Source organism: Carettochelys insculpta, chromosome 29, assembly GCF_033958435.1.
Source record: "Carettochelys insculpta isolate YL-2023 chromosome 29, ASM3395843v1, whole genome shotgun sequence".
Classification (NCBI taxonomy): Eukaryota; Metazoa; Chordata; order Testudines; family Carettochelyidae; genus Carettochelys; species Carettochelys insculpta.
In genome coordinates this window covers 11,901,983-11,928,722 of record NC_134165.1, presented here as the reverse complement: position 1 = coordinate 11,928,722, position 26,740 = coordinate 11,901,983, and the positions used below count along the sequence as shown (strand labels likewise).

At 59.3% G+C, this 26,740-nt stretch overlaps 1 protein-coding gene across 1 annotated transcript; it reads left to right on the top strand.

The window, feature by feature from the left end:
• The first annotated feature begins 2,644 nt into the window (after positions 1 to 2,644).
• Positions 2,645 to 26,628, top strand: LOC142003031 (nuclear receptor subfamily 1 group D member 2-like). The gene is made up of 8 exons (XM_074979646.1): positions 2,645 to 3,066; positions 15,234 to 15,524; positions 15,813 to 15,901; positions 16,144 to 16,288; positions 19,810 to 20,309; positions 21,239 to 21,424; positions 23,182 to 23,392; positions 23,929 to 26,628. Exons 1-8 carry the CDS (start codon positions 2,679 to 2,681, stop codon positions 24,123 to 24,125), a joined length of 2,007 nt encoding a protein of 668 aa, XP_074835747.1. The 5' UTR covers positions 2,645 to 2,678; the 3' UTR covers positions 24,126 to 26,628.
• Positions 26,629 to 26,740: the final 112 nt, after the last annotated feature.

The following is a 26,740-nucleotide window of genomic DNA, read 5'->3' as shown; positions in this document are numbered from 1 at the left end:
CCCTGCTCCTGAGTTACCCTGCAGCACAGGGAGTGTGCATGGAGCTGGGAGCCAGGTGCTGATGAGATCTAAGCTCTCATCTTCCACTCAGTGCTGTTTATATATCTTCCCACAGAACAAGGCCTCAGGACCTCCCCCCAAACTCAACGTGGGGCAAAACTATGTAATTCCCCAGCTGTTCTGGCCCCGATACAAGGTATAATCGAGCTTGCTTGAACTGAACCCCAGTCTCGAATACAAGGGAGTCACGCTGCCTTTGCAAAGGGATCGGCCAAATTTCTGCCCCGGGTTTGGCTGTAACCAGGAGCTAACAGCAGAGGCAGGGGATAAGTATTCGCCTTCTCATGAGAGTTGGCACTACCCCCTGGCAAGGTTTGCTTCTTGCCTGTGTGCTGGGGAGCTGAAGGTGATGGGCTCAAATCAAATGGTGGTGCTACATGCAATGAAATGCAGGAGGTTCACCTGCTGCCCCTTTTGCAAAGCTGAGCCGCGTGGGTGGGGTCAACAGGAGAAGAGGGGGCTGTAAGAGGTCCCAACAAGCCCCTGCCAGTGGGAAACAAGCATTGAAAACCAATGCAAAATACATGCTCTGGGACTGATTTAACACAAACAAGAAGGAACACTTTGTCCTTTAAACAACGTGCCGATAACCTGTGGAACTCACTGCCAGGGGATGTTGTGACAGCCCAAAGTATAACTGGCTTCAAAAAAGGAACTAGGCCATTTTCTGGCTGATAGGTCCCTCGCTGGCTGTTTGACGGTGTAGTCAGGGATGTAAGCCCATGTGCGGAGAGGCCCTGAATTTCCTACTGCCCAAAGACTGGAGGACAAGACGGGAGATTGCATCGAAATTGCCCTGTTCTGTGCACTCTCCCTGGGACCAGCCTCTGTTGGAAGACAGGATCTTGGGCTCGATGGACTATTGGCCTGTCCATGTATGATTATCCTTATGGTCTTCCTATGAGCATCAGGGCCTACGCGTGTGGCCAAGTTCCCCTCAAGCAGGCTCAGAAATCCACTGCTGGTTTGCCTGGTTCCCAGAGGGTGTGGGACCCTGACTGTCTCTGCTAACGCAAGATGGGAAGCGGACTAGCCAAGCTGGAGAGGAAGAAATCCTATTAGCCCATCAAGCAAGAGCTGGCATTAGCCCAGTCTTCAGCACCCAACGGGGGTGCGGTACAAACAAGACCCTGAGCAGGGTTCCCTGTAAACTGAGAGTTTGGGCAGCTGCCCAGGAGAGATTCAGGGGCCGCCCAGCTGATTAGTAGAGCTCCCCCAGCCGGCAGCCTGTGTTGCTAGTGGTGGTGCACGTCTGCTCATGCCTTGGTGCACATAACAAAATTTATTCCACCCAGATGGAAGAGATTAGCGGGAGCCCCGCTCCCTATACTCATGCTAATCCCCTGCACACAGCCCCACAGAGCTCCCTTGCTAGCTGGGCCAGGGGCTGCTCCTTTAACGCACAGGCTTTGGTGCTGCCTAGAGTTCAAGTCTGGGTCCTGGGTCCCTGCAGCCTGAGGCTGCCTGTGCTCTGGGGCTTCCTGGCTCCTGCGGGTCCTTGAACCGTCCCCCCTTGTGTCCTCTCTCTTGGGGTTTCTAAGCCCCACCCTTATGTCCTGCCCTTGTTGGGGTCTGGAGGACCTGCACCCTCCCTGCAGCCATTCACTCCTCTTCTGCGTGCCCCTCCGCACATCCACCCCAGCCCTCCCCTCTGAACCTCTGGGTGGATTGGCCAGGGAGGGGAAAAATGGGAGAGGGGGGAGTATCAGCGGGGGAGGGATAACTGGGGGGGAGGGAATATTTTGGGGCAGCAAAGAGATGAATCGGGGGTGGGGAGCTGATCTGGGTGGAAATGTGAACAGGTGGGTGAATTGGGAGAGGGGTGAATTAGTGGGGCAGAGGAATGGGGAGGAGTAAGTAGGTGGGGGAGGGTGAGGAACGGGGAGGTGCCGGAGTGAACCAGTGGGGCAGGGGAATGGGGGGAGTGAGTAGGTGGGGGAGGGGTGAATCAGTTGGGCAGAGGAACGGGGGAGGGGTGAGGAGCTGGGGGGTGAATCAGTGGAGCAGAGGAATGGGGAGGAGAGAGTAGGTGGGGACGGGGTAATCAGTGGGGCAGAGGAACGCGGGAGGGGTGAATCAGTGGGGCAGGGGAACGGGGGAGGGGTGAGGAGGTGGGGCAGGGGAAGGGGTGAGGAGGTGGGGGAAAGGGGGGGGACGAATCGGCCGGGGGTGGGGGGAGGACTCGGTGTGCGCCCGGGCGGTCCAGTTGCCGGCTTTGGGGCAGGGGCCCCGCCGGGGGCGGAGCCTGGAGCCGCACACGGGAGCTGGTGCTGCCGGGGCACCCCGGCACTCGGGGGGGGGGGGTGTCACGCCCCTCCCGGCTTCTGAGCTCGGAGGCCCTGGCCCCTCCCAGCGCCGGGCCCCCCGCCCCCCCCGCAGCGCTGGCCGCCCCGGGGACGCCCCCTGCCGGCGGGGCCGGGCCGGGCCGGGCCGAGCCGCGCCGCACCCCGCGGCTCCCCCCGACGGCGCTGGGCCGCCCCCTCCCGGCTCCGGGCGCGCCGGCGGCTGCGCGGGGCGTGCTGCAGTGTGAGCTCACCCGGCGTGTTTACTCGCCCCCGGCTCCTCCCCCTGCCCATGTGCTCTGCGGAGCCCGGCGCCGCCTTTTCTCCTCGCCCGAAATGTGTGTCAGTGGGGCACGGCTGGGACCGTGTCACATGCAGCCAACGCATGAGCCGTCTGCTCGGGCGGGCCGGCGCCCCACTCCTCCGCTCTCCTCCCGGCTCGACACCGCGCGCTGGCGAACCCCCGAGCCAGCCGGCCACCCTGCCCCCGCGAGCCGCCCCAGTGCCACGCACGTGGAAGTGACCACCCGCGGCCGGGGCTGCCTCCGCGAACCCGCCGGCCTTGGGGGAGCTGGCGGCTCAGGGGTGAACCCGCCTCCCGGAGCAGCGGAGGAGAAAGCGGGGCAGCTCCAGGCGAGACCCCCCCCGAGTCCCGGCTGTCCCCAAAGGGCCCAGGTGAAATCGAGTTCGAGCGAGACAGGCCTCGGCATGGATAACAGTCCTGGTAAGAGAACAGCCTTCTCCCCTGCGAACTCTTCAGCATCACGGGGGCCGGCGTGGGATGTGTTAGGGGCGGCTTGCGGGGTGGGGAGGCTGCAGACATGCAGCTGAGGCACCTGGGGATTTCGGAGCTGCTGGACTGCAAAGATGCGCCCGCAGCTTCCAGAATGGGCTGGCGGATAAAGAAGCGATTTTTCTTTCTGCTGCAGCTCAGGGGTGAGGGACAGGGGGTGAAGTAAATCAGAATATCCCTCCCCCGCTTTGCTTCACAGCCCTTCTCTGCACAGAACCCGCGTGGGGGGTTAGAGGCAGGTGGTGGTTTTAGAGGCTGGTAGTATCTTTGGATTGCGTTGCACGGCTGGAAAATCGCAAAGGGGAAAACTCGGGGGCGGGGGCTTAATCTGGGGGTGAGTTCTGGGGCGAAAGAAGGGAGCCGGTGGATGCAGGCAGAGGGAGGATGCGAACTGGTCCTGGTGTGGCCTGCTGTTTGATGGCAGAGAGCCTGCAAGCCTGTCTCCGGCCATCCGCCCCCCAGGGGACCCGAGCAAACCAAGGTGTGTGACACCAAGGCCCAACAGACACAGCCCTCTTCTCAGAAGGAGCTGGCCAGCTGGGGACGGGGTGGGCGAGGCAGGAGACAACTCACTGGCTTAGTAATGGGGAGTTTGGGGGCAGCCGAGGTTCGTGGGTTGGGAGTCCGAGTGGTTTGAGATGCGGGGGCCAGGAGCAGTCGCCATTTTCATTTCCACCAGCGATGTGGGTGGCACACATTGATCGGGGGCAGGATGTGCCCGTGGGAAGGGGGGATAATACAAGGCAGATCGGCCCCCTGCCTCGCCAGTAGCCCCTCGGCGAAAGCTGCTGCCCTGTGGCTTGTCACCAGAGTTCATATGGGCGCTCCCCCTGCCGTGTGCCAGGGCACGGTGACCCCCTCCCCTCCGGGACAGGGAATCCCCCCCTGCATTCAATCCTCCCGCGTAAATCGCTCCTTAGCAGCTTGCAGCACGGGAAGGAATTGAGGTCGTTAAGGTGTAACGGGTCCCTCTGAAATATCAAAATCTCTCCCTCCCGAGAGGCCCCAGAACCAGCTGGGGACACCGCGTGCTCGTTGTGGGGCTGGCTCCGGTGTTTGGGGGTTGGTGGAGCGGGAGAGGGCATCCACAAGGCGCTGTTCGAAGAGTGTGGCCGGGGCAGCGTGGATGTCTCTCTGTGCTGCTTGGTGACATCACTGGCAGTTGCATGGGTGCCTGATGATGTCACACGGGGACTCCAGGGTGATGTCACACCTGATATCGGGGGTGGGGAGCATTGATGATGTCACGCCAGGCCTCCAGGGTGACGTCATGCCCGATATCATAGGGCACATCAGTGATATCATGCCTGGCCTCCAGAGTGATGTCATGCCTGATATCATGGGGTGCATTGATGATGTCACACCAGCTGCCAGGGTGATGTCATGCCTGATATCATGGGGTGCATTGATGATGTCATGCCAGGCCTCCAGGGGGATGTTACTCTCAATGTCAGGGGTGTCGTGGCGATGTCACGCCCGATGTCACGGGGCTGTGGAGCCGTGTCACATCCCTCTGAAGCTCCTGGTTGCCATGGTAGCTGCATCATGTTGGATTGCGTTTACCTTTCGACATTGCCGTAGTGACCTCCTGTCGTGCCATGGGGCAGCTCCCGGACACGGCCATGCGGTACTCCTCCCCTAGGCCGCTGGGCCTTCTCGGGCCTCGACTTCACTCTGGCTGAGCCGCACGTGCCTGAGGCTCCCTGGGGAAATTGCTCTTCAGGGCCGTGACTCAGAGCGTGTCCAGTGGGAGGAGAGGCCTGAGTGTGCATGAGTGCGTGCATGCGTACGTCCCCGCCCCCAGTCAGGCTCTTAAACCCCGGTGAGCTGGAGCGTGAGCTCACCAGCCTGTCCTTGACAGATCTGGTTTATGAGGCTGAGCCAGCAATCTTCTCCTTGGGGGGTCACGTGAAGTTCAAGGTCTTGGACACATTCCACTGCAGCCTCAGATGTGCCTATCTTACTAGTCACAGCTGCTGTTCCCTGTTCCTGGAGTAGGCAAGAGGTCAGTGTGTTGGGAGAGGCACCTAGAAAATTGGGCTCTCTGCCTAGCCCTGCCACCGATTTACTGGGTAACCTCGGGCACCTCACTTAATCCATCTGAAGCTCAGTTTCCCCATCTGTAGAAAGGGGGTGAGCTAGCCCTTCTTCATGGGGAGCATTAACGCTGCTAAGGATTGTAAAGTGGGGACGGTTCGGTGATGGGGACCTACAGAAAGGGGAGAAGCCCATTCGCCCGCTGGTGCCAGGAGCTCGTAGAAGATGGGAGCTGAAATCTACCACTGTGCCTGACACACTGTGAACAAACAGAAAGACACTGCCCCACATCTAAACAGGCAAAGTGTGGGAGGGGAGACTGAGGCACAGAGCAGGGCAGTGACTTGCCCAGGGCAGGACCTGCTTTTGTTGCAGTTGGACCGGCCTTTTAATTGGCCCTTCCTAAGAGTTACCAAGGAAGTTGGCTTGTGATACATCAGGATAGTGGGTTTGTAGTGGTACCAGATAGCCACCGCTCTGTGCTGTCAGTAAAATCCCCAGGCTGTGCTCATGGCTGGGATGACTGCCTCCTGCACCCCAAGCAGAGCTACCACTCCCAGGGACCGTCCTCCTTATAGCGCTCCCCAGTGCCAGGCGCGCTTGTGTGCTGGGTGAAGAGTTGGCTTTAGAAAGAATCAAAACAGCCGAGGAAAGGTGAGCTGAAATCCTGGTCGTCTGCTGCGTCTCATTCCATCCTCCCCTGGCTGCAAACTCCAGCGCCTCTCGTTTTCCTGCTCTGGGCTGCACCTATCTCTGACAACACCGAGGCTCGCAGGCACACCTGCTGCCCAGGCATTGTCCCTCGCCCTGCAGATGAGAGGCAGCAGGTGGTGGGTCGTGGTGCCCACGCACCCCTCTGAATCTGGATTGGGGATTCCTACAGGCACAGGGTTAATCTCAGGGCTTTGATGGTGAGTTGGTCTGGACGGCATTCTCCACTGGCTGAGCCTGCTGTGTGTGCCCTGTTGTGGCACATCCCATAGCAGCGAGGCGGGGGGGGCGTGCAGGTAATTCTTGGGGGTGTAATGTCCCGGGAATGCCTAAGCTTCTGGAAGAACCAAAGTGACAGTGCGTGGGTCATCCATCCGATACCGATATCCATGTGGGCTGGGCTGCATGTGAGAAGGGTCTCAGGCACCCACACTCAGTGAGCATATGTGAAGCACGCAGGCTGAGTAGGGACGGATTGCCAGGTCAGGGCCTTTATTAGTGCTGGATACATCCCCAGGCATGATCCCAAAAGACCTGTTTTGAGGCCCCAGGAGTCAGGCCTTTATGCTGCTGGGCAGGGTTCCCTCTAATTTTTATTGTCTGCAGGTGGAACAAATTTTTTACATGCACCAAGGCCTGTATGGATGTGCACCGCCAAAAGCAACACAGGCTGTGGGCGCTCTGCTAATCAGCTGGGTGGCCCTTTAATCTCTCCTGGGTGGCTGGCCAAGCATGGGTGCTGGGATGCACTCACTGCTCATTTCTGCCTTATTATTACAGCCAGCTCCCTGGGTAAGTGGCTTGTTTCCTTGTCCAGCCCCTAGAGAAGATGGGAGGTGCCCTGTCACCCACTGCTGGAGGAAGCTCTTGGAGGACAGAAGTGGAAATCTACAGATTTACCCATCCCTACCTGGCACACTCTAAGGAAGACAGAGCCACCCAGTCCCCGATCTAAATAAACAAATCCTGGGATGGGAAACTGAGGCACAGAGCAAGTCGCTGACTTGCCTAGAGCAGTGGCACAGCTGGGACTAGAAGCCAAGTCTGCCCAGGCCCAGCGAAGCGCTAGATCCCCTTTCGACTCTCAGCATTGATGAATTGCACACGTCAAAGCCCTCAGCCTAGTCTCTGTGTCTCCTGCATACCAATGGCTCAGGCGTGCCGACACAGAGCGCCTGCCCTGCCTGCTAGCAGTGCCCGATCCTCCCAGACACCAGTAAAGCCCCTGGCTCGCTTGGCCGTTCTTGCTTGATGCACCCAGAGCGTTCTCCTCCTTCACTAATCAGCACGTTAATTAGGGGGGAGATTCAGGGGTCGGGGGAAGGGGAAAGCCAGTGCTTGAAATAAATCTCTCCAGGGGACCCTAAACATCTGATTTCTTCCCTGGGAGGGTGCTGAAGCAAACCACCTGGCTTGACTGTTATCTAGAGGGGATTTCTGCACATGCTTTTTTTCAGGGCTCTTTGATGGTGGAGGGACACGGGGGGCTTGTCTCCCCTCCTGGAGCTATCCAGGCAGCGGGAGGGAGGGGGATTAGGCACAAAGTGGGGTAGTTCTAGGCTGCCAACTGCCCCTTCCACCCACCCGGTGGCTGTGTCACTTCATTATGTCTTTTCCACCCTCCCAGTGACATTGACCTAATTTGCTCTCTCTGCAGCTTGTCTGCAGACAGGTGCCAGGGAGGCTGATCTCGGGCTGGAACTGAATTGGGGTAGGCAGAGAAGTCGGCCCTAGAGAGAGAAAAAAGGAGGGGGCGTTGCGGTTACTTAGGCTGTCTTGTTTGCATGGCAACTGGAAAAGCCCTCTTGTCTCCCAGGCGAAGGGGAGGGGTTGCCTCTTGCTTGGCTCTGCCTGGCCATGAAGACACACCTGGTTCCAGCCCGTGAATGTCCGAACCTGTGTCCTAGCTCAACGCCAAGATGTGGGCGGAATGGGGGGATCCCTCGGGGATGCGGATCTCTGGTTTTGGCCATGCAGGGATTGTGGGGGAGGGGTTTTGGCCTAGCCATGCAGGGATCCCGGTGGTGTGTGTGGAGGGGGTCTCTTGCCCAGGAGATGTGGGCCTGGCTGGAGGACCGTCTCTGGATCGCACCATGCGGGGATTCGATTAGATGATCGAAGTGGCACCTTCTGGCCTCACCCTCTGCATCCCTGAAAATAGCTGTCGTTGGAGATCACACACGGGAGCTGGAGGGAAACAAGCTGCCCAGGGGAGCTCTCTGGTTCTCTCTTGCTCTTTTATCCCCCTGCCCTGGGCCCAGGGGGCTTCAACACTGCCCCTCCAAACATCTTTTTCTTCTCTGCTAGGGCTGCGAACCACAAAATCAAGGGCCAGAAGTGGAAGCAGCCGGGCCCTTTGCGCAGAGCACGGGCCTGGAGCCTCTTGGCAGCTTTGTTAGTGGGTTGGCCGGTGCCTCAGTTTCCCTCTCTGCGCCAGCCGGGGTAAGACTAGTCACCGGGATAAAGCGCTTTCAGGGCCCTGCATCAGTCTTTGTTTGCAGCCTCTTCCCCAACCCCTGGGGTAGGAGCAGTGGTGGTGGGCCTTGGGTCCATCCCTGCTTGGAAGGAAATGCTGAAGCAGAAGAAACACAGTTGGCCTCTGACTCCTTCACGGGAGCCTTCTGGTACCTGGCGCCGGGTCCGAACTTCAGCACCACGCACGGCGGGAGGAGCCAGGATGCTGAGTTGGGTCCAAAATTGGGGAATTCAGCTGCCCCGCTTATTGGCACCCTATCCGCTCATGAGCTCGGGGAAGTTTTGCACGGTGACTGCCCAAGCCACCCTCATAGAGCCCCACAGCCTGTCCCTGTGCCCTCATGCTCCTTGTAAGCCCAACTAAATGGGGCCTCCTGTGGCATAGGCTCCCCTGCTGCTCTAAGGAAGGAGGACTTTCCTTCCCTGGCGGCAGCTGCCCAGTGCAAGAGATGGCCAAAGCCAAGGCAGGGCTGTCAGCTCAGCGGCTGGCTTTTCCTGCTCCCTGACGGTGCAAAAAGGAAACAAAAAGACAACCCGGCATCACTCGCCCTCTGCTGAAATGCAGCCGCCTCTGGGCTGGAGCGTGGCAGCTGTTTGTACAGGAATCTCCCACCCACCTCTATAACAGCCCAGCCCCGGAGAGCTGTGGAGCCTCGCTGCCTGCCTTTCTCCCCTGGCCGTGCAACAGCTGATGGCTGCTGGAGCTCTGCAGGCCTGGCTCGTCCTGCTGACTGTGCTCCCAGACTCACGCCTGTTCGGAAGCTCCAGCCAGCCCACAGATGCTTAACCTACTTAAGCCAAAAAAAAGTGCGAGGCAGTTGCCTCCCTCCGCCCCTCGCTCCACTGGTGAAGGAACGTGCTGGAAGATTAAAGCCTGCACGAGTAGCTAGTGTCTCCTGGCAGCGCAGCAGCTAAGTCCTTTACTAGACGCGTGTTCCCTTTCTGGGTAATCTCATTTATTTACACTTTGCCATATGCAGAGATGCAGCATCCCATCTTGCGGGGGCGGCGGGGGAGGGGGGAGCTGTTTCCCCCAGGCCTCAGCTTGTCCTTGTTCTGCAGGAAGTTGCTCAGAGCTGTGGCACCTGAGACGTTTGCAAACAGGCTTGTGCCAGGCATGATCCTTGGAGCTGGACGTTCGATGCCCCTGAAATCCAGGGGTGTCCTGGGCAGGGCCCAGGGCTCATGTGTGCTGAAGTGCAGCCCCTGTGATGGGAGGTTCTGAACTGAAAGAAGCTGTTACAGGGTAAAAGTTAAGCCGCGTTAGGGAAAAGCTGTGCAAGTCGAGGAAGTTAACGGGGTTTGTGCCCCCAGCTGGAGCCTCTGGTCTGGAAGGGTGGAGCAGAGGGAATTCACCTGCACCCCAACTCCTTGCAGCACCCGGGGATATGGAAAGGAATAGCAGGAAGGAAGGAAGAGCCTGATTGTGTCTTGACTTCTGCTGGAGTCAGGAAACCCAGATCCATCCCCTGACTCCCCATATCAAATTCCAAGGCCCTGGAGGTTTAGCACCAAATTTCCTGGTTCGCTCCTGGGCTGCCTTAAACAGAGAGGAGCCCCAAGCTGGGAACCTGGGACCCGATGCGGCAACAAGCTGGGAACCCCAGCCACCCGATGCAACAACAGGTTATTTTACTGTGGGTGAAACTGACCCACTTTCCGGCTCCCCATCTGTGACAGAGCCGCGTGCGATGCTCTGAAAAGCAGGCTGCCTCTGGGTCTGAAGAGATCCGAGGATTTCCCAGCATGGAAAACACACAGGCAGAAGGGACATGGGCGGTGTAGGGTGATTTTCAGCCCTGCTTTTCCCACTTCACCCCAAACTTCATGGGAATTGCAGTGTCCAAAAACTCCCCCTGCAACAGTGCAGGATGCAGAATCACTGAGATGGGGTTTAAAATGGCCCTTGTTTGTTTATCCATGAACCGACATTTGTTTCTGAGTCTTTTGGGGGAGGGGGTGGATATTTGGCTGCAGCTCGGGAGAGATTGCAGAGGGAGGCAGGGATTCAGCCCCTCAATAATTCCAAAATCCCCTCCCTGTAAAAGGGAATTGGTTTTGGCTTCCCGCATCTGAAGCGAGAGGGGATAATGGGGTTTAAAGGCTGGCAGGCTGGCTTTGATTGTGCAACATACGAGGCCTCCCCTGGCTGCTGGAGAAGCCGCAGAGTGTGACATGCCTTATATATAGGTGTGAGAGCGCAATGGGATTTGCCTTTGTCAGGAGAATTCAGGTCACCAGGTACAGCAGCTGCTTCTAACGCAGCGTGGAGGAGAAGGTGTCTTCATGATTGATCTCCCCCCGCTTCCTTCCTTGGTGCGGGTGAAACACACGCTGGCGTTGTCCCCTCTGCTGCCTTCCCGGCTCTGGCGCCTCTGCTGGAATCTCTGCCCCGGTGGCAATGGGGCTTTTATTTCCCACGATTTCCCTTCTCCGAAAGCAGCAGGTCCCCGGGTTCGATTGCAAATTGAGCCCGGCTGGGACGGTGCTGTTGTGCTGATCGCCGCTCTGGGGTGGGAGGCACCCATAGCGCTGCAAACGGCTGCGTTGGAAGAGCCGGGGAAGCTTTGAGGCAGTGTGGCCTAGTGGCTACAGTACTGAGCTGGGACTCAGGACAGCTGGGCTCTTCTGCTCGGCTACTGCCCTGAAGAGTGCTGTGTTTACTCAGCCACCCTTCTCGGTCCAGCTCCTCGGTTAGGAGTGCACAGCCTTAGAAAACACCCTGTGGAAAGTCCTGAGGGCGACCCGGAACCCGGAATGGAACGAGTGGGAGATTCAGGTGCCGCCCAGCTGATTAGCAGAGCACCCAGAGGTGGCAGCCTGCGTTTCTATTAGTGGGGCACATCCACACATGCCTGGGTGCACATATAACAAAATTTATTCTGCACCGTATGGAAAAAAACTAGAGGGAATACTGGTCCAGCTGTAACCTTAGATCCCAGCCTCTGCATCCAAACTGGAAACCCAGCCTGTGCCTCCATGTCAGAATCCAGACTCCAGCAGCTAGCTCCACAGCCAGGCTCAGAGCCCGGCAGCTGTATCGGAGCCTGGGACCCAGCGGCGGGGTCTGGAGACAAACCCAGTGGCTCAGCTTCAGCCCCAGCAGCCCGCTGGGTCACCCCAGAACTTCAGCTTGATTTAAGAAACCCGCTGCAGAGCATTGGAGAAGACGTTAACTCCAGCAGGCTGATGGGTCCCCCAAATATAGCTTGGACCACTGTGGGGCTGTGGCACGGAGTGCCGGTCAGACCCCTGCTGAAGGGGACCAGGGGATTTGACACTTGCTGCAGAATAACCGTGTAAAGCGTTTCTGAGATTTTGCAGGAATGTCGTCAAGGCCACACACTGATGGGAGCACCCGCCTGGCTGCCAGCCTGCCAAACCCAGCATGGTAGTGGTTAACCCCAGCACTGAGGGGTGTGGGCAGATCTGCCCCCTTTCCCCCCACTGCCATGGTTTGTTTTGCCCTTAATGCCACGAGAAATCCTAAAGGGTTAATTTTTGAAAACACGCTGTCCGGCTCTCCTTCCTGTCTGGGACCTGGGAGGGGAGCGGGTACTAGTGGTTAGTGCGGGGAGCAGGCTCGGGGAGCTAGGACTCCTGGGTTCTGTTCACAGTGCAGGGAGCTGGGCAAAGGAAGGGCGGCCAGGACTCCTGGGTTCCCTTTCAGACCCCAGCAGGGAAGTGGGGGTGGGGGGCAGGGCTGGCAGCCGGACTCCTGGGTTCTATTCCCTCCCCCTCGCTCGGCACCGTGGGAGGGGGGAAAGAGGTCGGGTGGCTTTGAGATGCCGCCGGCCTGTCCGTCCGTCCGTCTGTCCTGCTCAGCCGATCCCCCCGCCCCCCACCCCGCATTTGCACGCGGCGCTTTGCTGCCGGTCCCCGCCCCCTCCCCGTGTTTAGCGGCAGCCGTGGCACCCCCCCCTCCTCCGCCCCGCCCCAGCGATCGGGGCCGCCGCAGCCACGTGAGCAGCCGGTCAGGTGTCCCCGGGGCTGGCGCTGCGCCCGCCCGCTGCTCGCCCCGGGCGGACACGTGCCAGCCGTGACCTGATTGCGGCAAGGGGGGCGGGGGGGCGGGGCGGGTCCTCTGCTGCCCCCTCCGCCCTCCCCTGTCCCCACTGTGCCCCAGTCCTGCTCTCTCCTGCTCACTGCCCCCCATGCGCCCCCCATCTCCCTTTCTCCCACCCTCCGGCTGCCTCTCTGTTTAAGGATTTGGGGGTCAGGTGCTGGCAGCCTGGGCCCCCCAGGGATAAAGGCTTTGGGGGGGTTCCAATTTTTTTCCATGCATGGGCAGAATAAATTTAGTTCCGTGCACCTAGGCATGGGCATCCACGCACCACCCCTAGTCTCCCGCACTGCCAGCTGGGGTCTGTCTGCTACTCTGCTGGGCAGCCCCTGGGTGTCTTCTGGGCAGCAGCTGAAGTGCTCAGTTTATAAGGAAGACCCCGGGGGCCGGGGGAGGGTGACAAGGGGGAATCTGGTGGGGTGGGAGCCAGGAGAACAGGGGATCCCTGACCCAGCTCCCACTGCTTTTGAAGCCTCCTGCAAGCCCCAGCCTGCCAAGGGAAAGGCACCCTTGTGTCTGCACGCCCGGAAAAGCTGTGTCCATCTGTCTGTCCGGCCAAGGGTTCAGCCTGCTCATGTCTGCGGCCAGGGTGGATTTGAATCCGAGGTGCTAAAACTTGCACTGGGCTGCTGCCCTCTAGCCTCTCCCAGCAGGGGGCGCTGGAGGAGATGGGGCAGGAGCCCTGGCTGGGGCGGGGGGTCCTGGCTATTCCAGTGTCACGCCCTCCCGGCAGGGGGCACTGTAGAGAGCAGGGCAGTTGTGCTGGCTGGCTGGGTGTTCCCAGCTACTCCATCAGGGAGCGCTGTGTGGGGCTCAGGGTGGGAGCTGACTGTTACCCGGCTGCCAGCGCTTTCTGCCCAGGGAGCCCCGGGGCGGAGAATTTGATGGGGCTCTCCAGCCCCGGGAACTGGGGAGCCCAGGGGTGAGGCAGGGGTTGCACAGCCCAGCACCATGGAGATGAGCCTTTGGTCTGGGGAACCGCCTAGGAACGGGGCTGGAGCTGCAATGCACCTGTGCTTTAGGTCGGGGAGCAGTGCGGGATATAAAGGGGTTCTTGCATGGAGCGGGCTCGGCACTGTGCAAGCCCCTAGCTTGATGGGTATTCCTTGCTGAGGCCCGGGGGCTCATTTGGGGGGCGGGATCTCCCTGCTTTAGGATGGAGCAAGGGTGCTCCAGCTCTGGTACCCAAATGGAACCCAGTGGCTGCCGAAAGAACAGAGCTGGAGTCTTCTTTGGCAGTGGCAGGCACCGAATGGGAGGAGAGGAAGAGGTTGGCGTGTGGCTGTTTTGCACCCGGGGCAGGGTTGGAGCGGACCCCAACTGCAGCCTGACCTCTCTCTGCCCCCTGGCCAAAAGAAACGGCTGAAGATGGCGTGGGAGCATGATCGGGGTAAACCTCCGGCTGGTTTAGCCTATCACCTCCGCCCGTCCTGCACAGCAAGGTTGCTGCTCCAGCAACAGGCCTCTCTGAGATTCACCCCCTAATTTTCAGGGGAGCAGACCATGAGAGAAGGGCTCAGCTCTAGATATTTGCTCTGAGCTGATATGTGGGCGGCATGGGGCTGAGTCAGCACAGCACCGGCTGGGTTAAAAGGCTGGATCAGGCCTTCTTAAAATCACCAGGGCAACACGTGAAAATGCAGGGAGTGGGGAGGCTTATTTTGGATGTTGGTGGGTTTAAAAGCTCTGGGCTGTCTCAGAAGGGAGCAAACGGCAGTTGCTGCTGTGGAGAAACCGGTTCTTGCCATTTGCAGTAATAATGAGCTCAGATCTTTGAGTCAGAAGCGCAGCTATTTTACTGATATAGGTCACCAGAAACGTGTCCGTGTGGCGTGCGTGTGTACACGCACATGCACGAGGGGGCGAGGTCTCCTCCCAAGCTCCCTGTGCTACCTCCAGAAAATCCTGGTGTGACTGAGTTGGGGGGGTCTCTCTCCCCTGCTGGCCCATGCAGGACTGGGTGGGCAGGAAGGGGGTTCGTGGGTGTAGATTCAGGGTCGAGGGCAGAGCCTGGGGCTGGGGGTTGAGCGTACGAGCTGGATTTGACTCAGAGCTCTTGCTAAGGATGGGGCCTGGGGGAGATGCAATCTCTGCAGCTGGCAAAGCCCCCCACCCCTACTCCGGCCAGGGCAGCTCTGCATGCTAGGAGCAGCAATCGGCGTCCTTGGGAATCTTGGCACAACCCCCGGCCATACCCCCGGACCCTGGGCTGGCTCCCAGAAGGGTGGCCCGGGCTTGCATTTTGTCACCTGCTCGTTTGCCCTACTTTCCACCGCACGTGGCTCACTGCCCCACATTCCCCGCAGCCCCATCTCAGGGCTGCTCGTCACCCGTGTGTGCACGTCCCAGGCTGGCTTGGCGATTCCCCCTCCTCCATCCCCACTCTGCCGCTCCACGTGAGACACTGGGCTGGCTCTAGAGGGCTCTGATCCCCCCATGTCCCAGCCGGGGGGGGGGGGGGGGGGCGCTGGAGCTAGTCCTGTCCCTTCCAGCTGTTTATGGCCAGGGGAAGCCGAGGGAGGTGGGGGGGATCTGGAGGCTGCATCTGCCCTGTTGCATGTGATGGCATTTGTCAGTCACACAGCGATCTCCCTGCCCTGTGTCACGCAGGAAAACACTCCCCCATCCCTGCCCCAAACATCCAGCCCTGCCCCAATCAGGGCTACGCCCCGGCAGGCCCAAACCCTGGGGGTGGGGTCCCCCGCAACAGGGAGCTGCAGACCTGAGCACCCTCTAAGCCCGGTTGTTCTCTGCAGTGGGGCTCAAGCCCAGCTCCCCCTCTGACCTCCCCCTCCGTTCTCTCCGCCCCCAGGTGGTGTGATCCTCTATGTGGGCTCCACAGCTGGTTCCAGCCCCACCCCAGGCAGCCCATCCGGCGGGTACCTGGCTCCATCCCCACAGCATTCCCTGCCCTCGTCGCTGGAGGAGCTGACGCTGACTGAGATCGGGGCCCTCAAGCTGCAGGGCGCCACCTCGCCGGCCTCACCCAAGGTGGCCTTCCAGTTCCCAGAGGGGGTCAGGTACCCCAGCAAGGGCCAGTCGCCCCCCACCCAGAGCCGCGTTGCCATGGCCAAGCAGAACGGAGTAACCGGCACCTTCACTAGTAAGTGACCAGGGCACTCGCTGGCATCACCCCCCTGGGGAAACTGAGGCAAGGAGTGGGGAAAGGGACGGCAACTCAGTAGTGGAACCCAGGAATCCTGACTGGCAACACCCTTTGCTCTCGCCATTGGAACCCGCTGCCCTCCCCCTGCGAGGGACGGGAGCCAGGAGCGCTGACAACCAGCTCCACCAGCTCTTCCCAGAACAGGCTTCTCCTTCTCCCCTGGGGGGGCTGCAGTGGGGTGGCTGGAGGGCGGAGGAGTGTGATGCTAACATCCCCCCCTTGCAGAGACGGGCGGGATGCTGTTGCTGTGCAAGGTGTGCGGAGACATCGCCTCCGGCTTCCACTACGGTGTCCACGCCTGCGAGGGCTGCAAGGTGAGGAGGCGGGGCCAGGGGCGGGGCTTCAAGGCCAGGGGGCCCGGGCGATGGAGCCTCTTTGGAAGCTACGGCGTCTCCATGGGGCCATCTCCCTGACGACCCATCACAGCTCAGCTCTGAGGGGGGCCCATTGCCAGTGCTCCCAGGCTGAGCGGGCGGGGGGCTGGAGGGGAGCGCAGGGGGCGCAGGAGGGGCAGGCTTGGCCTGGCACTGACTCCTCACCCTGCCGCCCCCTCCAGGGCTTCTTCCGGCGCAGCATCCAGCAGAACATCAACTACAAAATGTGCGTGAAGAACGAGAACTGCACGATCATGCGCATGAACCGCAACCGCTGCCAGCACTGCCGCTTCAAGAAGTGCCTGGCCGTCGGCATGTCCCGCGACGGTGAGCGCAGGGGTCCTGCCCCCGCCTCCGCCCCTGCCCCCACCTCCCCTGGCCTCCCGCCACCGCCTCTGCCCCTGCCTCTCCTGGCCTCCCGCCCCTGCCCCGTACCCGCCCTGGCTTCCCCTGGCCTCCCACCCCTGCTTCAAGAAGTGCGTGGCCGTCGGCATGTCCCACGATGGTGAGCGCGGGGGTCCTGCCTCCGCCTCCCATGGCCTCCGCCTCCGCCCCTGCCCCCGCCTCCCCTGGCCTCCGCCTCCCCTGGCCTCCTGCCCCCGCCTCTCCTGGCCTCCCACCCCTGCCCCCGCCTCTCCTGCCCTCCCGCCCCCACCCCTGCCCCTGCCCCCACCTCTCCTGACCTCCTGCCCCCACCTGCTGCCTCTCCTGGCCCACTCGCTGCACAGCCTGTCTGCCCTGGGACATGGCCCATGGTGCATCTGCCATCAGCTTGCTCCCGGCTTACCATTCTACCTGACCCATGGTCCCACCCCCTCACAGCTCTGCCGGTGCCCCTCAGTCCTGACCCATAGTTCCACCCCAAGGCCTGGTCTGCCCCTGAACATGGCCAGCATCATGTCTGCCACCAGCCCCCTTCTGACTTACCCCTCTAGCCAGCCCCCAGCTCCACCCCTCACAGCCCTGGGCTCCCCCACACCCCCATCTATCCTGACCCCCAGTCCCCCGCTAGTCCAGTCCTTGCTCCCCCCACCTCTGTTGGTGCCCCTTAATCCAGCCCCACAGCCCCACTGGCTATCCCAGCCCTGGGCTCCACCCACTCAATCCCGACCCACTGCCACCCCATCTGCCCTCACTCCCCTTCCTCACAGCTCTGCTGGTGCCCAACCCAGCCCCACAGGCTCCTGTGCGTTGACCCTGGCCCAGGGTCTCTGCACTGGGCTGACTGCCTCTGAGCCAACACCAAACCCCCTTTCCCCAGCAGCCCCACCTCGGATGCAGCTGGGGATGGGGGAGGTGGCTGGGGCGAAAGGCCAGGGCCCCGCCCCCCCCCCAGCAGGACCCCACACCCCTGAGGCAGCCAGGCTGCTTCCCTCCTGCTCTGCCAGCTCAGCAGCTGCCCTGGCTGACAAATGGGAGCTCTCTGCTGGGTGATTTATGGCTCTGAGTTAGGATGGGATGGGGGGGCCAGTGGTGTGGAGGGAGGCTGTGGCCAGGGCCAGACTGTGATGAATGGCTCTGGCTTCTCCCCTCTGCTCGGGATGGATTCGTTAGGCTTGGAAACGGCTCGTCAGCATTAGTGTGCTCAGAACGGCTGGGGGAGGCTGGAGATGGAGGGTGGAGACGGATCAGGGCAGGGACCAGAATCAGACCACAGCGGTGGGCTGTGACTGGCACCACCTGGACTGCTTCGACTGGGACCCTGGGCTCCCCAGGTTTCCCTCTTCCCTGCCCCCAGGGGTCCGGCTCTGGGCTGGGCTGGGCCAGGAATAGGTGAGACCCAGCCCCGTGGATCTCAGCACCATCGACACCCAGGGCCGGGCTCCCATCCGGCTTAGCCTTAGCTGCCATCCCCCAGGGACAGCTGGGACTGGGTGCTGCCGACCGGCCAGCGTGTTGTCCTGTAAATGCTCAGAGAGGGGAAACAGCCCAGGGATCTTGCTTCCCTTGGCCAGATCCTCATAGGCACGGGGGCCGTGAAGGGGCTGAACCCCAGGACTGAGCAGCAGCCTCCAGGGCCCCCCCAAGACCCCAGCTGCCGGGGCTGGAGGGCAGGAAAGGCCCTGGGTGTTATCCAGGCTCACAGCAGCTGTGAGGGGTGGGGAAGGGAGGTGGGGGTGGGGGGAGGAAAGGGGCAGGGATGGGGAGCAGGGGATAAGGGCGGATGTTTGAGGAGAGAACCCCAGGCTGCTCCCTCCTCCCCAGACCTCCCCTGCCTGTTCCAAGCCCATCAGGGGCTTCGTGGGGGCCAGGGGGATCCTGTGTGCAGGAAAGGAGGTTTCTAGGTCAGGGCTGCTGTGGGCAGCCCCGGCCCCAGCTCAGATTATGGCAGCAGCTCCCAGAGCAGACACAAGCCTCCCGCCCTCCCCTCCACACACACCTGCCCCCATGGAGTCCTGGGAGGGTGTGAGAACCGGACACCTGCCCTGCCCAGCCTGGGGCTCCCACCCTGCCCCTCTCATGAGGTGCAGCGCGTGGGGCCGATCCTGCTTCCATTGGCCTGTTTCTGTGCAGGATCAGACCCCTCTGTGTACACCTGCCCCTGCTGCTGCTGGGGGCGCTTTGTGGGGAGGGGGCACCCCTGGGCCAGCTCCTTCCCTCCCCTGTGGTAGGCCCCTTCCCCACCCAGCAGAGGCAGGGCTGGAAATGCACTCCTGGGGGAGAATCTTCTTGGGTCAGAGCTGTTCTGATTTCAGCCAGGGGCTGGGGAGGGATGAATGGGGGCCGGGGAAGATGCTCATCAGCCATAGGTCTTCAGAGCTGGGCAACAGCGGGGCAGTATCACTCTCCCCAACTTAACCACTGGGGAAAGTGAGGCACAGGTAAGGCACTGTCCTGCATAGCAAATCAGAGTTGGTGGGAAAGCCCAGGAGTCCTGGCTCCATTCCCCCACCCCCAGGTCCCCATTGCCTATAACTGGGAATAGTTCTGGCTCCCTTTTCTCCTCCTTTAGGTCCATTCGCCAAGGTTGGGGCTACAACCCAGCAGTCTGGTTTCCCTCCCTCTGCTCTAACCACTAGGCCCCACCCACTCCCAGAGCTGGGGAGAGAACCCAGGAGTCCTGACTCCCAGGCCTCCCACTCTAACCCCTAGACAGCACTCCCCTCCTCCAACCAGGAATAGAATTCAGGGCTCTGTAGCTGCCTGCCAAGGAGATGATCTAACACCAGCACAGGTTCATCGAATGCTATGAGTCTCTGCTGATTTATGCCAGCCAACATCTGGCCCGAGGTCAGGAGTAGGGGGAACCCCCTGGGTGGTGAGACCAGTGGTCAGGGGGAGAGGAAGCCGCACAGTTGATAAAAATCTCACCCTTCCCCCTCTCCCTACCTCCGGAGGCTCTAGGGGGAGCCCTGCATTTGGGCAGATCAGGGCTGGACAGTCCTACAGCAGGAAGTCATCTCTGCTCCCGCCTCTCTGTGCATCTCCTAAGGGCTGGGGTTTGGTTCCTGACCCACTGACCTAGTTATGGAGAGGTGGAGCAGAGATGTGCCAGACCGGGGGTGAGCTGAGCAAAAGGCAGGGTGGCAGAGTGGGAAGGAGACATCAGCCTGTGGTAAGGGGGTGAGGTATGGGGGCTCTATAGTGGGTCCAGACAGCAAAAGGAGCAGGCAGCGTGTGCCAGTGTAGATGCACAGCTGCTGCAAGGCAGCCTGCTCTGGGGTTGAGCACAGCAGTATAGAACAGGAAATTATTGTTACTCTCTGCTGTAAGCCAGGCCCAGCTGCATCAAGCACAACATGCTCCCTGACAGCAACCGCAGAGAGCCACTGGCCCCTGGTGCCACCTCCTCCCCCGCTGGCCTGGGCTCAGCTCATGTTCTCTCTCCTCTCCCCACCTCGGTACAGCTGTGCGCTTCGGGCGCATCCCCAAGCGAGAGAAGCAGCGCCTGCTGGATGAGATGCAGAGCTACATGAACAGCCTCAGCGAGGCCCCCATGGATGTGGGGCTGGGGCCCGAGGGGGAGGCGCCCCCCAGCCCCGACGCCCTGGAGGAGGAGGCCATCGGGGCCATCTCGCGGGCCTACCATGACATCTTCGTCAGCGGGCAGGATCGTCTGGGCAAGCGAGCTGAGGCCTGCCTCCCGCTGAGCTACGCTGACCAGCAGCTGAACAATGGCTATGCCTACAGGCCGTACGATTCCACCAGCCTGCGCCTCCCCGGCTACCCCCAGGAGGCTCCCAGCTACATGGACAATGCGCCCCAGCGTCTCAGCAATGACATCTACCAGGCCCAGCAGGCCGGCTACCTGGCCAACGGTGGGCCCTACGCCCCCTTCGAGTACGGCTACTCCGAGGGCAGTCCCCAGAGGGCCTGCCCCTGGCGCTCCACCACCGGCAGAGGCATCGTAAGTAGCTTGCACGACCCCTGATGTTGCCGGCGGGGGGGGCACAACCCCTGACCTGGGGGGTGAGGAGCAGGGCTGGCTCAGGGGAAACTGAGGCCTGGAGATGGGGAGGGATTGTCCCAGTCTGAGCAGAGGTGAGATCCTGGGAGTCCTGGCCCCCGCTGCCTCACCCTGCTCTAACCACTAGACCCCACTCCCCTGCCAGAGCCAGGGACAGAACCCAGGATTCCTAACTCTCAAGTCCTCGGCGGTTGCCATATGGTTGTATTCGAATCACTCTGCCCCTCCGTGCCCCATAGTGAAGTCCCCCCACCCTTGGGGTGCCCAGTGGCAGTCCAGGGCACTCTGCCCAACTCTGGATTGGGCCCCAGATCTGTGGCTGGATTGACACCAAGAAGCAACTTGGTTCTTAAGGGTTGGCTCCCCCTGCTGGACATCTGCGACACTGCTGCGCCCTGGTGTGCTCCAGGGCTGCCCCCCATGGTGGGTCTGTCTCTGCCACCCACGTCTCCTTTGGAAGGACCCCATCCAGCCAGTCTAAGGGGCCAGATCCTGCCAGTGGCAAGCCGGAAGTCTCTGAACTTCCCGAATCTGGCTCTCTTTCCTCTTGATCCCCCCGGTTTGGATCGGATTCCATAGTTGCTGGAACTAGGAGCACGTACAAGATTTACAGTGCGGTTCGGTGGCTCCCGGCCCCCTCACGGTACAAAGTTAATGAACTCTTCCGCCTGATTCTCCCGCCTCCTGAAATTAAGGTGTGAGGCCCCCCTTCCCCCCGCCCCCCATCTGGAGCTCATTCCTCGGTCTGCAAAACTTTCAGGGGGGTTTCTGGTGTGAGCTGTTGTGTGTGTCATATGCCCTGTACTGCTTGGCCCATGTTCCTCTTGTTCTCCCTGCACTGCTGACTCCCTTCACTCTGCCCCCACCAGGCGTGCCCCCTGAATGCCAGCCCATACTGCAGCAACGGCAAGAGCAGCCAGCAGGTGTGGGAGGAGTTCTCCCAGTGCTTCACGCCGGCCGTCAAGGAGGTGGTGGAGTTTGCCAAGAGCATCCCGGGCTTCCAGTCGCTCTGCCAACAGGATCAGGTTATGCTCCTCAAGGCAGGCACCTTCCAGGTCAGTCAGATGCCCCGCCAGCCTGAACTGGGGCCTCTGCTGCTTGAAGCAACACCTTGGGTTGGATGGCACTGAGCTGATGCCACCTGGGGGTATCACAGCCCCCAGGGAGAGACATGCAGCAATGCTCTTTGTAATCTTTTCCATCCGTGGGTGGAATAAAATTTTTATGGGCACCAAGGCACATGTAATGTGCACCACCAGCAGAAACAAATAACTTAGCAGTGCACGTTCTGCTAATCAGCTGGATGGCATCGAAATCAAGCCCAAGCAGCTGAGCAAGCCCCCAGCTTACAGGGAACGCTGATCTGCACCCAACATGGGTGACAGCTGGGAGTCAGGATGGCAGAGGGGGACCATCAGCACAGTTAACCTGAATCTGTGCCCTGAACCAGACAAATGCAGACTTGAAATAAAGCATCGATTTTTATAGGAGTGCAATTAACCATTGGCACAACTTTTACAGTCAATATGTCCCGACCTGAGAAACAAATATTTTGTACCATGTGTGTCAGTCTAGCAGAGGAAGCTCTGAGGCTGGCCAGTGATTGGAAAGTAACTAGAGAAGTTTAGGCTGGAGAGCAGACGTAAATTTTTAACAGTGAGAATAACTAATCGAAATAACTCAAGGACCCTGGTGAATTTTCCGTCACTGGATATCTGCTCTAGGAGTTCTGTGGGAGAAATTCTCTGGCCTGGATTATCCAGGAGATCAGGCGATGATCACAACAGTCCCTTCTGGCTTTGGCATCTTTGAATCCATGTGTGTCCGTCCCTGCTCTCTGCCAGAGGGAGCAAGCCCCCTTTTTGGTGTGCATGTCTCCTTCTGTCTGGAATCAGAACTAGTGGGCTGTGTGTCATAGCCCCGATACTGCTAATGCTCATGGGAGATTCTCCTCTGGCTCCGGGCTTTTGCAACAGGAAGATTCAGATGGGTTCTGTCCCCGCTGTCAAAGTGGCCATGACATGTTGGGGATAGAGTCTGTTACATGTGGGAAACAGCAGGTGGGGGATAAATTGCTGTCCTAGTGGCTTCAGGGTTCCCTTTGCAAGTTTCCTATGGGGATCAAACCCAGGACATTTGAGAAAAATGCTCTGGCCAGGATTATCCAGGAGATCAGGATATAATCACAATAGTCCCTTCTGGCTTTGGCATCGTTGAATCCATGTGTGTGCCCCCCTGCTCTCTGGTGGAAGGAACAAGCCTCTTCCGGGGCTGTTCAGTTTTCCACCCGGATCTATGCTTAAGCAGGAACCTCATCGCCCATTGGGAATCCCAGTTACTACAAGGCAGAGTTGGGGGATCAAATCCACAACCTGTGCAGCCGAAGACGTAGTGACTAGAGCATCAAACTGGGGCTTAGGACTGGCTGGTTCCCTGCTCAGTGCCTCCGTTTCCCCATCTGTGGGATGGAGATAATGATACTGACCTGCTTTGAGCTCTGCTGATTACGAACTCTAGGGACGGCCTAGGTGCTGTTAGGAGTAGTGTTTCCTGAGCTAACCGATGGGGTCATAGGAACAGAGGACAGGAAGGGCTCCCTGGATCATTGAGTTTAGTCCCCAGGCACCCCGGGCTTGCGTAATTCATATGAAGACCTTTGACCCCCCCGCCCTGACTCCTAAGCTGTGTACTCAGCCTCGCCAATAGAGGGGGACATTGCGTGGCTCCCCAGCCCACACCCCACCCCGCCCTGCCATGCTTGTGCACCGAGCACACCCTGCAGGCTCAGCTCTGACCTTCTCCCCTCCTGCAGGTGCTGATGGTGCGGTTCTCCTCTCTCTTCAACCCCAAGGAGAAGGTGGTGACCTTCCTGAGCGGCGAGACCTACTCCCTCTGCAGCCTGCGCACCATGGGCATGGGCTGCCTGCTGGAGGCCATGTTTGAGTTCAGCGAGAAGCTCAGCTCCCTGGCGCTGGACGCCCAGGAGATGGCACTCTTTATGGCCGTTGTCCTCGTCTCGGCAGGTGGGTGTGAACCAGGGGGCTGGGGGGGGGATCTCAGAGCCCAGATCTCTCTGCAGAACACACTGGGGAGAGGACCTACCCAGGCACGGCCGTGAGCCACGCAGGTGACGTCAGCTAGATTCGCTCTGCCAAGTGTGTCAGGTCAGGTGTGCTGGGCCGGGCAGGCTGGGCACTTGCTAAAGGCTCTGCTGCCAGTTTGCTAGGTCGGGCCCTGGGAGTTGTACAGGACAGCCTCCTCCAAGTATTTCCTCAGGGGAGTTGTTAACACCTATGGATCTTAGAGATAGGGAAATATCTACTTGGCCACCACCTAAACACTTTATCCAGCCTGTCCCTTCCCTCTGGAGATGCTTCCCTAGCTGAGGGCTGGGCATTAGGAATCTTCTCCTTGCAGTTTGTGAGTTGTTGTGTGTGTCATATGCCCTCTACTGCTGTCACATAGGGAAGTTCCCCTGCAGCAGGGATCAGGTTTTTTTTGTTTTTGTTTTTTTTTGGAGCAGGTTGGGTATTAATGTCGTGGTTCATCTGGTTCACAGATCGCTCCGGCATCTCAGACGTGGATGCTGTGGAAACCCTTCAGGAGACGCTTATCCGGGCTCTGCGGACTCTGGTGACAAAGAAGCACCCCGATGACTCCACCCTCTTCCCTAAACTCCTCCTGCGCCTTCCTGACCTGCGGACCCTCAACAACCAGCACTCGGAGAAGCTCCTGGCCTTCCGGATCGATCCTTAAACCCACTGGAGATGCCCACCCTCTGAGCCTAGGGGGAGAAGGATCGCGAATAGTCCCCGGACTCAGCGCCTTGGGCTGCATTTAGCTCTTTCGAAGATGAGGAAGGAGGGCTCTGGCGCTGATGGGCAGCACATGGCGATCGGATTCAGGAGGAGAGAACACGCCTCCCACGCGGCTGTTTGTGCGGCACTGTGAGGCCTGGAGAGCGTCGCAAACAGGCATCCGGGCTGACCGCACCAACACGGACACCGTGTATTTATGTCTATGTGTATAGAACTCTCTGTATTGTGTTGAGGTTCGAGTCTGTTCGTAAGGAGCCTGGACGTGTTGTACATATGGCGCATCGGTAGATCTCGGGGAGACAGCTCACCCCACTCATATTTGATCTAGTTCCTTCTTAGGTGCATGCTGTTTTATCCCATCCACCCTCTGTTTGCACCACCGGCCCTCTCCTATGGAGAAAACAGCCCCGGTGGCTGCGCTCTGTGTGCAGTACAGGATACACCGAAGCAGGAAATCCTATGCAAGGATCCCCGTCCTCCCAGATGGTAGGACCACCTGTCTGGCCCATTTCCACCTGCCGCGGAGGGGCAGGTCTCTCTCCTACAACATCCTTTGCTGTGTGGTTTGTCTTGTCTGATATTTTTTTAAAAAAAACCATCTCACACCATCGGGGCTTCCAGGGAAGGTTTGGAAGAGGCTGACCAGTCATGGCAAAGCCAGGCCGGGGTGCGACACAATCTTTTAGAGGGAGGAAGGTTAAAAGAGGCTGATCTTAAGTGCAAACAGCCAGAGGTGGAAAAATTACCCCAAAAGTTACTTGAGTAAAAGTGCAGCTACTTTCATGTCTGGATACTTGAGTACAATAAAGATGTGACGTGTGTGTACACCCACGTGTGTCATTTCACTCAAGCAGTTTTCCAGAGGGGGACACAGGGGACTTGTACTTAAGTACACCTCCCCCTGCAGCGGTACATTTTACTCAAGTAACTTTGGGGTACTTTTTCCACCTCTACAAGCAACTGAGGGAAGCAGGAGAAAGGGTCTAATCATCACTTCTTCCCCCCACTGGGAACCTGGGGTGTTTCCACCTAGGCTATTTCATGAGGCAGCAGTGGGCAGCCTATGCTGGTGGGCCAAATGTAGCCCATTGGGATTCTGTTGTGGCCTGCGAGGGTTGCACTTACTGTTGCTCACAGGCAGGGTTGCCGGATTCCGCTGGTTTTTTTCCTGCCGGTATTAGGGAAGTGACACACACATAAAGTGAGCACTCAGGAAGCGAGCAGAGTGTAACTGCATCCAATATTAACTGTGAGAGCCGGGCGCTCCCAATGAAAGCGCAGCTCCGGCTGAATCGCCGCAGCCGGCAAATTCTAGGTACGCCGGTGCAGTTAGCAAAACAGTCCTCTCCCCGGAGACTGTCTTGGTTATGACAATCAACAAGCCCGCTGAGATGAAGGAGGGTGACTCGCATGGCCCACTTGCTAGCCGAGGTTGCCCATCGCTGCCATAATGGACCATTTCAGCCCTAGGCGGGAGAAGATGATGAAACCTTCCTGCTTCTTTCCCCTGCCCACACACGTCCCTCTTAGGCAGTGAGGCTTCGTACAGTCCTTCCTGCCAAGCCATGAGTCCCGTCCCGGAGCAGAACCCAGGAGTCCTGTCGCCCACAATGGCAGCTATAACCACGAGGCCGCACTTCCATCAAAGAAACAAATGGCTCTGTTTTGTTGTGCTCCTATTCAGCCCTGTCCTGCTCTCACCACTAGACCCCAGTCCCCCCACCAGACCCAAGAATACTGACCCCTATTCCCCCCTCCCTTGTGGTCTAACCACTAGAGCTCAGTCCCTTGCCGGAACCACAATTGCAATCCAAACATCTGGAGTCTCACTCCTGCACCTCAGCCACTAGACAACTCTCCCTCCGAAGAAGGGATTGGTTCTGTGTGGGGGAGGTGGCACTTTAGACAGTTCAAAGAGACACACATCTGGGGACCACAGCTCCCCAGCTTTGCATTTCAATACATATCAGATCCTAAAGGCCCACAAGCAGGGAGAACTAGCACCCCAGAAAGGAGCTCTTGGTTTGTATTTAGTTCTTTGCCAAGATCAGAACATCTGTAGGGAGAACCTGGCTTGCAGGCCCCTGACGAGGGACACGAACCCTTGGCCTCACCAGGGACGTGAGCCCTTAGCTCTCAGATTGTCTGATACTCTTGTCAAGTGAGCTAGCCAAAGGGAGGGAGAGAACTGGGCTGTTTGGCTACATGGCTGTTGCTTGTTTTTTTAAAAAGAGCAATGTAACTTTGCACTTTTCTGAAAAATATAAATGTACAGAAAAAAATAAACTATCCCCCATCCCAACTCAGCGCATATCAGCAAAGGGATGCCCCCCAACCCCACCCCGGGGCATGGCTGCTAAAAGCCCTAGTGCCTGGCAGTGGAGGAAAAGAAACGGTTTATTTTTGGTCTAATGCTGAAGTGCAATAAATAAAATAAAGACTTGCTTAACATTGAGCTGAAGGTGTGCGCTCAGTATTGTCACAATTCACCCCCGCTGAGACCAGATACATGAGTCTCAGCTGAGCAGGGTGCAAGTGCTTTGGAGAATAGAA

Bases quoted from the DNA above. Each gene is read 5' to 3' on its own strand.
- LOC142003031 (XM_074979646.1), top strand. From the start codon at position 2,679: ATGTGTGTCAGTGGGGCACGGCTGGGACCGTGTCACATGCAGCCAACG. The intron at 15,525-15,812 runs GTAAGTGACCAG...CCCCCCTTGCAG, and splicing joins AGTAACCGGCACCTTCACTA to AGACGGGCGGGATGCTGTTG. The intron at 20,310-21,238 runs GTAAGTAGCTTG...TGCCCCCACCAG, and splicing joins CCACCACCGGCAGAGGCATC to GCGTGCCCCCTGAATGCCAG.